Genomic DNA, 12,312 nt, shown 5'->3' with positions numbered 1-12,312 from the left:
CAAAGCCAGCTCTTGCCGTGTCCTTCCCTACGCGCAGGCGTTTAAATTGTCATTTAGGGGATCCATACTGATCCATATGCAGCTATAATTCGTTCACAAAGCTGGCAGGCCACCTAGCTACAGCAGTGGTCGCAGTTTGGTTTAGAATTACTCTCCTAAAATGTTCGACTCAAGCACAAACACTACTTAGCTCCAAGGATCAGTGAGGTCTTTACATGTCTCTGAAGACATTTAGTTATAAACTAACAAACAGCATCGCTTGAAACCCTTCAGTAGGTTTCATGTGCTATTTGCTCAGACCAGTTTTAAAACCACTGTAGAAACCCATACAGAAAACCAGCCCCCAGAGTTATTGCATGAAATTGGATGAAGTGGTGACCACCTCAAAGAATAGTACTGTGAGTTACAAAAAGGCAACGGTACCGCTGCTGTTACCTCACCATCCCACTTCTGCTGGCTTGCCGCTGCTAGGATCCAGATGCAAAATTGGGTTCTCTATGGCAAGGACACTTACGTGTACAAATGCTGTTGGAACCCTTGTTTTGATACCTCAACATTGCTGAAATAGAAATAAATAACAAAAGATGAAATCCTAAATGAAGATTACTAATGTATGACCCCTAATTGTGAGGGAAGTGGATAAACAGAAAGGATGAACATATCTTTAAAAGTATGTAACGCGTGTTGTGTGTGTGTGCACAAGCCAGAGTATATATAGAAAGATCACCCTTCTTTTTTGTCAAAACTGAATAATTCGAAGAAATTATTACTGAACTGAATAAAGGTGGCCTGCCCCAAAAACTTCAGCAAACTACAAGTCAGCAGAGAATGTTTAGTTTCTTCCTAAGGGGGTTGCAAAAATGTTGATGCTTGTTTCTGATTTAAGAGGAGCTGTTCAGAAATCATTCTGATCATAGCCAGTAAGGGAACCTGCTGAGTAGAAAGAAGTTTGAGTTTCTTGCAGCTAAACAGTTAGTCCAACTTGCCTCCTTCCCCACAGATAGGAGATTTTAATGGTTTTTGATTCTGAGCTGTGTGGTGTCCACATTGTGAAGCTACCTAGCATAGATTACAAACTTTGTGATTTTCAGACACAGTAAAAAAAAAAAATCTATTTAAAATCATGTCACTACAAAACTTGGCTGTCTTTCCTTCATGCACTGGTGCTATCTGGCCCAGTAAGCATATCTGTCTGCTTGACTCTAACTGTATCTACCAGTGAGGTGTGCTACTGTAACCCTGATTCTTGTTTTCAAGTAATTTTAGGTCAGACCATGGAATAGAGTTACATGGAACCCTGTAGTTGTCACTCTAGCACCATTTTGTTCCCCTTTTAAAAACCTTTTATGTAACAAACAAACCTGCTGTCACAGTATGCTTCCTGTGTTTAAAAACAAATGCTCGAGGAACAGATCAGCTAAAACCTCCCCTTACTCAATAGTAACTTAGACTCATCAGACTAGAAAAATCTCCCTCAGCAGTGTTAAACTGCTGCCTTCCTTCCTTCATGGGGGAAAGAGAGAAACTGTCCCCTCTACAAGCCAATGCCCACAGCCCCCTCACCTGGCATAGGCCCCACGGGCTACAGCAACTCGGGTGCAACGCAACGTAAACCTGACTACATAGCTCTGGAGCCTCTCTGCAGCTGGGTTTGTCGCTGCACTCACGGAATACTGCACCTGAGCTGACAGTCTCACCCAGAGACAAACTGGGGCTGGTGTTGGTCTGGGAATGTCCTGCAGAGACACAGGCAGAATTTACTGGCTCGGGATATTCTGATGCTGGATTTGGTCTGCTCTGTACTTACATGACACCACAATTGAAAAATCCCCCTCGGAATTACATGTGGACAGAACAACCTTGTCAGATTATGCAAGAGCCAGCAAGGTGCATCCCCATAATCAGTTAGGAATTGCTCGTTACAGGATTTGCTGCGCTCCTGTCCGAAGAATCCGCTGCCTGTATTAAAACAAAGCCCTGTTTTCTCTATATGATAACTACTATACTAATGCATACAGGCTAGCAATAGTTAATGTTCTCTCTTTTATGATGTTTAAAATATCAGTGCTCTGACATTCATGTAGGCTAAATAGGCTACCTACAAACCAGGAATTCAGTGGCTTTGGGAAAGTGCTTTAGATTGCAGGAAACTAAATTGAACATACAAGGAATTGTACTTGTTTCCTTAAGCAAGTATGAAGGGAAGACAGTCATCAGTAAGGTGACACTTGCTGAAGGACAGCTGGCAAGTAATAGAAAGGAAAATAATGAGTCTGTTCCCCTACCTTCCCTTTCACACTTTTCTGTATAGATAACAAAATTCTTATACCTTTCTGCGTGAGAGGAACAGGTGTCTTTTGCCATGAAATAGTGTACAGAAACATATAGCTCAATATATATGGGCTATGCCTTGATACAAATTCTTATGTCCTGTTAGTAAAACCCCTTGTTTGTTAACAATAACTAATCCCCATGACTGTGAGAACTAAGGAAAACATTGTACTGATAGAAAGCACTATTGAAATATTATTGCACATTCTCATATTCTACAATCCAGAATTTTATCTTTGAAAACAAGCTACTTGGAAAATCTTCTGGGAAAGCAGTGGTGGTCAGAATTCATTTTAAGAGTTATATTAAATACAAGTAGTTGTTTGTACCCACATATGATGGGGAAGGGAAAAACATAAAAGAAGTTAAATTTGCTAAAGTATGATGCAGAATGCAAGTACGTTTCCCCGTGTTTCATAATAATCTTTCTGGACCAACAAAAACTGCAACTTGCATCACCATGTCAAGCAGCACAAGGAATTGGTATGCTCAGACAAGAGATGTGGGAATCCAGTTCAAGTTTGGGAATTAGCCTTTGATGAGTCTTCTCTCTAAAATGCTCACGAAACTTTAATAAATTTCCAAAGTTCTCATTATTGTATACAAGTGAAGGAAAAAAAGAGAAATACTGTTCTCAGTTGCTATTTGTATTGATCAAGCACACACGAGGCAAAAATACAACTAAGGCAGATCTTTATTTGTTTTGGTAGAAAGAAAAATGAAGCAGTCTTACAGTTAAGCAAGTTTTTTTTTCCAAGTTTTTTCTCAGTGGAACCTTCACCAAGTCTCATTAAACTGATAGCCCTGCTCAGTGCATTGTATTTTCAAGAAAAGCAAAGACACCAAAAGAGTTACGAATGGCTATTTGGAATATTCCTTCTAACCATGGCACCCACTGAACAGGGATAACAACTACAACTATTTTTACTAGCTCACATCTTATGCTGTATCAAACCTACCAAAGCTTGCTCCAGTTGCTACTCCACTTATTTTTTCCACTTTGTGCAGTCCCAAACATCAGTGAAACTTTGTCCCCATCCCTAGAAGTGTTCAAGGCCAGGTTGGATGGGGCTTTGGGCAACCTGGTCTAATGGAAGGCTTTATGGGAAGCCCCCATGGCAGGGGGCTGGAATTAGATGATCTTTACAGTCCCTTCCAACCCACACAATTCTATGATTTTTGTTAGTTTCACTACTCAGCTCTTAAAAGTCAGGATCTAGTTCAGAAATTGTTATCCTCACCTAAATAATGTTGAACTACTACATATCTGAAGGTCGGTACAACATACATACACATCTTCACACTACACCTGCCCATAAGGCAAAGGCAATGTTACAGTGCTTAGCTTCACTTGCACTTCGGTAAAAGCAGAATTCTATTTGTCTGCAAAGCAAGAGATTTTGAACAGCATTGTAAATTACACCTACATGTTCCTTCTACTTGTACTAGCTACTTGTGTACACAGTTTAAGCAACGACATGGTTTTCAGTTTGTTCTTTGTACAGGACACTTGCTACATGTCCTCATAGTCAGTTATCAGAAAAACAAACAAAACTGTGTAATAGTGCTTTAATACTCATTTGTTAAAATTGCAGCCTTACAGTAGCTGTTAGGTAGTCACCAGTCTCTTCCAAAGACATGCAGTAATAAAGAAAACATTCTATCCTTAAGCAGCATCTGATAAAACAATGTAGCTGCCACTTAGTGGCAGCAATCATTTAGGCATTTTCGGTATTGATACATCTTTATCATATAACTTGTGCATTAATCAACAAAAATGTAGGCCCCAATCCAGCAAATACTTGTGTGTGCAAATGCTTTCCTTCCATGTGGAATAGTTCAAGTTAAAACTCATCCGATGAGCAAAGAACTTGCATAAATCTTTATAGGATGGGAAATCTTAGTGCTTAAAACTTAACTGTATTTTTTCATAGGATTAAGGTCCAATTCTAGACTCACAGAATATAGGAAATACTCCTATAAAGAGCAGATATGTTGCTTCAAGATAAATGGTTTCAAAGGCAACAGGAGCCTCTACAAATGCGCGTGCCTTCTCTTTGAACAACTTACTCCTACTCGGAGAAATGCGGGCCCAGTCTTACTGCCCCAGCTCCTGGCTACTCTTGCATTGCAGGAGGAATCAATAAAGTGCTTGTCACAAATTTGTAGTCATGGAATAAAATCAGATACAAGTACTTTCAGAATGCTTTAGGAAGTAATTATGAGTTCAGCACTAATGTCTGACCCATGACATTCCCTGAACTGACAATAAATATGATCTTCGTTCTGAAGGAAAATTGGAAATCTCGTTAGGCCCAGGTATATTGCACCTTTGCCCTAGTGAAGTCATCCTCTGCCTCAAGGGGAAAAGCTTGAATGGATCTAATTTCAATGTAGAAGTTCACACTTGACTGAAGTGCGATGCTTGTGCAATTTCAGAAGCACCAGCATCCAATATGACAGTTAGCTTTGTTTAACCAGACACGAAGCACTGATACTGCATACAGCATATGCACTCAGAGTTGTGTTCATAATTTGTTCCCAAATGCACCACAATCCTGAGAGGTCCTGCTTACCCTTTGACCTTTTCTTTGATTAGATATTTTATGTTCCTCTTGAATAAAGTATCTTTGATATTAACTTTGATATAAATTCTATTGATCTTTGTGGCATCTTCTTATTAATATACTTCTGAATATTTAAATTATTAAACTTGCTTTCTCTATATATAAATATTTTTTTGCTTGATTTCAAATAATTAATCTATGAGAACTGGCTAAGACTATGCTCTCTGTAGAGAAGTTCCATTTGCTACAACTCCTCATAAAGAAAAAATAAAAATATAACTGTCTGAAATATTTAGCCATGTGTTTGGAACTTTTTTCTTTTTTTTAAAGGCTTCGGTGTTGCTTGTATTTATCTTCCAGTCAGCTACAGGATAATAGCAACAGCAAACACATTCACAATGCAGTTCATTGTTCGGTTTTCCCATCTCACTGTGCAAGTTCCTAAAAGAGATTATTACAAAACAAACAAAAAAAAGAATTCCAGTGTCTTTATTATATTCATTTTACCACTACGTAAACTAAGTCAAATTACTACAAATCATTCACATATGATATAAGGTGACTACAACTATGTCATCATGGCTATAAGTAGACTAAATTCCTCAGAACATTTTCATTAACTTGGACATTGCTTACTACCTAATGTGAGCCTCAAAACAATTTGCAAGAACAAAACAATCTCAGTATCTCTTTTAAAAAGCTGGATTTGCAAAAATCCTTGAAAATCTGATATTGAAATTGTCAAGATAATCTCATAAGAAATCGAGAGAAAAAGCCTGGATCCAATACATTCTAGTTTATTTACTTTCTGTATTTTTCCTGTTTTATCAGTATATATCAACTATCAACGTATCTTGGCTTTACAAACCAAGAAAACATGAAGATCAAGTTGTGCTTGTTTACATAACTTCACTTAATGATTTTTGTTTTAACCTCAGTTGACTTTCTAATTCACTCTCTATTTTTACGTTATATCTTGGTATCCTCTTCTAAACAGACCATTCTGCGTCTGTGACAGAGAAGATTATTTTAATCTAATTTCCTCATGATATCCTGAACCCGGGAAAAATGCATTTAGAACTATTTTAGATGCAATGAAGAGCATCGAAAGCCTGTAAACTATCTGATGGTTAGGCAGTTGAAACACACACTGTAGTCAAACTTTTTTTTTAAACCAAGTTCTGTCCTCCTTCAGAGTAGCACTGTCTGTTTACAGCAGTCAGATATGTTTAAGATTACATGCTTACATTTACTGTGAACGTTTTATTGCCTTTTCAACTGATCTACAATTACTGAAGAGATTTTTTTTTTATTTTTGTTTCACAAGGAAGGCATTTCTACATTTGCTTTGTACCACCTGCAAAGCAGTCACTCTTAATGCAAGCACTGATTGTTAACAAAACATTTCCCCTGGGATTGTAAACAAGGCTCTAGTTCTGGAAGCTACTGCTTCTGTAAACACTCTTCCAAAATGTTCAGCTGAACTATTACAATTGAGCAACAGGTAACATTTCTTTTGCCACAACTTTTTAATCTGAGTGAGGAAGCTTACCATCAGTTGTGGTATCCCAGAAACATGAGCTTGCTGTGTGTAGACCAGCTCCACTCCTCTGCATCACTGCACAAGTTACTGAAAAATACAGTCAAAAATTAGGACTTTCATTATTGAAGCAGAAGAGGTGAATTATTTACAATTTCAAGCACACACTGTGATTTCAAATGGCTGCCAGGCAGCATTCAGCTAAGTCAACGCCTATTTTGACAATTCTGGCACCCCCGGTATTCTCCTCAAGAACTTGGTATTGATTTCATGATTATCTTTACTCACATAAAGACAATGGCTTTAACAAAATGCTTGCTAATAGGATTATGCTTTTTATCTTTTAAACTGCTTAGATATGGCTCGTGTCAGGTGTGCATCAGAACTGGATTGCATGTGCTGTCCTCACAGGTACAACAGAAGTCACACCTGACAAGAGTTGTTTCCCAAAATTACTTTTGTCAGCTCTCTGAAACCACACTCCAGTAATAAAGCATTTCTAGACTGACCTGTAGTTGTTGTAAAACCAATGACAGTCTGAATTCAAGACTTTCAAAACCAGAACACAGTGCAAACTCTTGCTGTTATATCAACACTCCACAAAAGAACCGAAGCACTTGAAACTTGTAATTATCTCAATTTCTCTTCCATAGATATGCATATAAAAATAATGGGACATGAGGTATCTTACAGAACCGAAAATCTTTTAAATGTCTGTATTTATAAGAAGCTTAATCCTATTAAAACTAACTTAAGATAAAGCATCTATTTCCTGAACTGATAACAAAATATTGATATAATTATTTTGGGGTTGCTTAAGAGTCAGGGAAGACTGTGTAACATCTTAGCATCTTCTGTGCTAAGTGCTGACAGCATGCTTAGCACAAATAAAACTGCTGTAGTTTTACCACAGTAATTAGTAAAAATCTGTATAACAGAAGAGTTCAAGTATCTGCTCTTTGTTTACAGTTTATGTTATTTATTGAATATAGCACTACATTGGAATGAACCTTTCCACAATTACTCACTGTGACTGTATAGGGATAAAAGTATGGTTACTTCTACTTACCGATGTACTTGTATGTTTTCCCAAGCTTTACCAAATGTGTCAGCGACTGCTCTACTATAGCTGCAGTCCACTGGTTGACTTTGTTGTGATTATAATCTGCCTTGCCCAAGACACTTTCTATGCACTGTAATAGAGGGAAAAAAAAAGTTACAATAAATATACCATACTTTAAAATGTAAAGGTTTAAAATGTCTCACATACTCTGAGAATTTTATCTGGCAACTGGATTACTTTAAATCACCTCAGCTCACCACGTATCAGTTACTGAATGGGAAGTAAAATGAGCCTTCTTGGAAAATTATTTTTAGTATATATTTACCACATTATTATGTGGAGAAAAATGAGGCTCTGACTGAAAATTCTGTGTAGGAAAGACCTTAGCCATATGCTTTAAGTGCCAGGTTAAGCCACTGGATCCATTTACCAATGAAAATACTAACACATCCCACCATTCTCAATGACTGCCTACTCCAGCTCAGCTTTCAGATGCTGCTGTAATGGAAATTGTACCACTCTAATCAATAATGTCGCTAGAGCCGGCCAACCTTTCTGAGTCTGTAAGCAATATACCAAAATCTCCAAAAAGCCAGAGCCCCCAAAGCAAAACACGTGTCTTGGGTTAAAAAACGAGGAAAAGTTAAGAGCAAACGACACTGAAGTGTTTTATCTTGCAGCATGAGGGATATCTGAACTGCTTGAAAATTTCATATTCTCCCACAGCCACAGAATGGCCAACCAACTATCTTGCTTAAACTTAAAATGACTGACAACCTGCTCTATAACTGTAACTCTTCAATTTCATTCTTTACTCCTAAAGAAATTCAGAATTAAATGCTGGTGGAAACTGAATTTCTCAACATGAAAGTGTGCAGAAATTTACATCTGTAATAGGTAAGTTAAATACAACTATGTTCTCCTTTGATTCAGTAGCATAAATCGTGTACACTCACCACCCACTTACAGGCTGTGTAAGAGATTTGTGCCCCAGATCCCACAAAGCTCAATTAGTTCTGATCACATTGTATAAAGCTAGACAATGACTCAATGGAAACAAACACAACACAGAACAGAAGGTAAGAGAGGGACAAGGATGCTTAGCGATCCTTCAGGTATTTTGGTCTTTTCCAAAAATGCGTCCTATGCCAGAACTCTTCAGCTCCGGTTAAGCCTTAAATCATAGGTACAAACACTTGGCTTTACTCCCAGCATCAGATGTAAAAATAAAGAGAACCTGTCTGGCCTTTCAAGGCAGGGACAGTTATATAAAGGGTTGAACTGTCATTTACCTGACATCTAAGAGCTTGCTGTTGTGACCTCGAGCAGCTCTAGAAATACAGTCCTTTCCCCTCCTGATAGGGCAGGTAGGAAAGGACCTGCAGGATCCCTCTAGAAATTTCTTTATAAAAATGGTATTTCCCTGTAAAACCTGACAATCATCTGTATACCACAGACTCTTCATTACTCACTTTCTAGTTACCTGGCATTTATTTTGGACCACCAGGCTACTCATTCTCAGCCTGCTCTTTTAGTGTAAAAATATTTTTTTAAAAAACATTGATAGTGTAACAACCTCATGTAGTCCAACCTGTTGCTCAAGCCAAGGCTAAACTTCCAAGTTTCATCAGGTTGAAGTGAAGTTTTTACAGTGTCTAAGGTCGGAGACTCCACAAGCTTTCTCTGCACCCTGCTCTAGTGATTATCTACTCTCTAGCTGGATAAAGGAAAACATATATATAATAAATTTTCCCATGCAACCTGTGACTGTCATCCCCTGTCTTTCCAATGTAAAGCAAATTGTCTCTCTCTTCTCTCAGCCACCTTTTCCCCATTAGGTAGTTGAAGACAGTAATTAGATGAAGCTTAAAGCAGTTCCAAATGAAGCTCCGTATAATTTGATATAAATAACGGTTTATGCTTCGTATAAGTTTGAATTTATCTGGGACGGTTGACTGATAGTCTTTCTTTTCACTACATTGCAAAGTAAGGTAAAGAGTTTCTTTGAAATCACAACGTACTGGTTAAACGGCTAACACCTACCTCCTTAACTATGTTGTGGGCCTCATCAGCGTTGAAGATCATCTGTAACAAAAATTAATTATTTTTTATTTCCGATAGAGAAGTAAACACACAATGGAGGTTTGAAGTCCCACTTTTGTCCCAGCACTACACGTGTGTTATTTGGTGTTGTTTTGCCAGCGACCTTTGAGTGGGTCCCAAAAGCTCGGTCCCCAGCGTGCCCGCAAACCAGCTGATTTTGCACTTCCCACGGAGATTAAATACCACCACTGCCTATGCTACGTGTCAGGATATTCCCCAAAACAAAAAGTTAGATGGCAAATCGGGCGAGGGCAGAAACCTCAGGGCCAGACCGGCAGCTGTAATGGAGGCGGGCGGCTGCAGAGGCGAGAGGGGACCCCGGCAGGGCGGCCCCGGCCTCCAGGCGGCACGGGCAGGGAGGAGCCGAAACCCCAGCGGGGCCAGGCCGGCGCCCCAGCCCCGAGCCCCGGCAGGGGGACCCCTACCTCGTCGTTGTGGGGGTGAAAGTCCTCCATGGCCCCGGCGCGGGTGGCGGCTGTTCCGGCGGCGGCGGCTCCTCCGCGTCCTGCGCGGCTCCGCCTCGGCGGGGCGGTGCCGGCGGCGCCATGAGGCGGGAGGCGGGAGGCGGGGGGCGCTGTGGTGCCGGCGGCATGGCGGGGCGGGGACGGGGCCTGCGGCGGCTGGGGAGCTGCAGGGGCACTGGGCGTACGAGTTGGAGCTGCTCTGCCCTGTCCTGTCCTGCCCTCCCCTGCCATGTCATGCCCTGCCTTGCCCTGCCCTGCTGTGCCCTGCCCGGCTCTGTCCCCCAGCGGCCGTATGTGCCGGCAGCACGCCTCAGCCTGCTGCTCTCGCCATAAAGGCGGTGAGATACTTGTTTGTAGCTCTATTATTATATACATCCCCCTTGTGGTGAATGTAAAGAGCTCGAGGTACAGGGCGTGCAACAGAAGTTCCTGATGAGAAGCAATCGGATTTTTATGCGCCCCCCCCGTTTGTGGATGAGTGTAAAGTGTCTGACACAAAGCTGTCAGCATGGTGACTTGCAATAAGCGGTTCTTTTACATCCACTTTATAATAAAGGAATAACGCTGGGTTTTATTTTACTCACTATAAAGACAGGTGTAAAGAAATAGGGTCTTCTCTCTCCCCATGAAGTTGCCTGGGGAACACGAAAGATGCCTACTATCAAACAGTGCAGATTTTTCAAATTACGGGGGGTTTGTTCTTTCATTTGGGGGAAAGCTCTTTGTTTTCTTATTGCCCCCTCTGATACTGCTCTCGTCTTTCTAAACCAGACTGAAGGTGAGACAGAAGGCCAAGGTTGCCTCAGTTCTACTTTCAGTTTTGGTGGCATATATTTGGATAGATACGTGCTTAAAAAAGTGCCTCTTGCTCAGTGTTAATTGTACGCGAATTGGAAAAACTCTAAAACATGGCAGTATAGGGGGAAACAAATCTAAACATTTCTATATTGCCTTGCTTTGAAACTGGCATTCACGTTTAATTTTTGCTGATGGGTATAGTAGGATGAGAAGGCTGAACGTGAAGAGTAAATCTCTTTAAAAGCAGATCTTTATGAGCAAGCACAAATGGATGTAATCACTGGGGAGGGGGGACATAAAAAATCTCCTTCAGTATAAAGTTTTTTCTGTGCTGACTTGCACAATATTTTCCTGGGCTTTCACAAGATGAAGCTATTACAAGTAAAACAAAATATCCTTTTATGTGTTACCGGTTCAAAATTAGGGATAAAATTTCATGTTTATTTTTTAAAAAATAAAAGCTAGTGGAAGCACATGTTGTATTTGCACTGGCAACCAGGAGAAAAAGCTAACAGCGCTAAAAAGGACTTAGCCTTGGATCTTGTTCTTTTTTTTTTTTATCCTCTGTATTTTCAGAGATCTTTGTATCTTTGAGATGCAGTACACTATCAAACGAAACCAGCTGCTAACCATTTTTCAGCTCTGTTTAAAATATTCAAAGAAATACCTTCTTTGTAACAATCATCTTGGCAGATTCCATGGAAAATCAGGATCCTGAATGACCGATGCGTGTGTACGTGTTTGTGTTGATGTCCTAATGCAAAAAAATGAACTGTTCCCCCCCCCCCCCCATTTACAGACAGGAGGACAGCAGGATGTCTGTCAGGCTCAGCTCAACGCCCGGAGAACTATTAGGTTATAAAATGGCAGAACACATATTAATCCAGGAAGCGTTTACAAATAAACACCCAACATCACCCGCGAACAGCCAACACAGATTTATCAAGAGTATATGTCAAACAATCTGATTTTGATCTTTGGTAGGACAAATGGTTTAATGGATGAGGGGGAAGTAAATAGTAGGCATGTTATTTTGTAGTGAATGTGTCTTGTTATGCTCTCACATGTAAATTTCACTTGAAGTAAGAATACATCATCTAGGGAAAAGGTAACCAATTGTTCCTAATGAAGGGTTATCAAAGTAAGAGAAATAAACACAAGACGACCTTTTTTTTTTTTTTTTTTCTTCCCCCTCCTCAAGAGCTAATCAGCATTAGCAGCAATAACTGGAATCATGTAATAAAAGTGATACTTAGGAAAGCTTTTTAATGACAGCATGTTGAAAGAAGTTACAAGCATGTTGACTGACAGGATCAAAATTACAAATACTGAATAGGCTGGAGAAATCAACAAGAAGGAATCTCATAAAAGATACAAAGTACTATCTAAAACCAACATCAAGTGCACAAATACAAAATGGGGACTAATTGGCTAGGCAGTAGGGTT

General features: G+C 39.9%; 1 protein-coding gene across 1 annotated transcript; it reads right to left on the bottom strand.

The window, feature by feature from the left end:
• Positions 1-3,007: 3,007 nt before the first annotated feature.
• DYNLT3 (dynein light chain Tctex-type 3) lies at positions 3,008-10,171 on the bottom strand. Its single transcript, XM_013190946.3, has 5 exons — positions 10,030-10,171; positions 9,545-9,586; positions 7,508-7,631; positions 6,451-6,528; positions 3,008-5,339 (listed from the first exon to the last, which is right to left on the bottom strand). The coding sequence occupies exons 1-5, from the start codon at positions 10,057-10,059 to the stop codon at positions 5,263-5,265; spliced, it is 351 nt and encodes a 116-aa protein (XP_013046400.1). The 5' UTR covers positions 10,060-10,171; the 3' UTR covers positions 3,008-5,262.
• Between the last annotated feature and the right edge of the window lie 2,141 nt (positions 10,172-12,312).

This window comes from Anser cygnoides, chromosome 1 (genome assembly GCF_040182565.1).
Source record: "Anser cygnoides isolate HZ-2024a breed goose chromosome 1, Taihu_goose_T2T_genome, whole genome shotgun sequence".
In the NCBI taxonomy this organism is placed as follows: domain Eukaryota; kingdom Metazoa; phylum Chordata; class Aves; order Anseriformes; family Anatidae; genus Anser; species Anser cygnoides.
The sequence above is the reverse complement of the archived record's forward strand: the minus strand, read 5'-3'. Positions and strand labels throughout refer to the sequence as shown.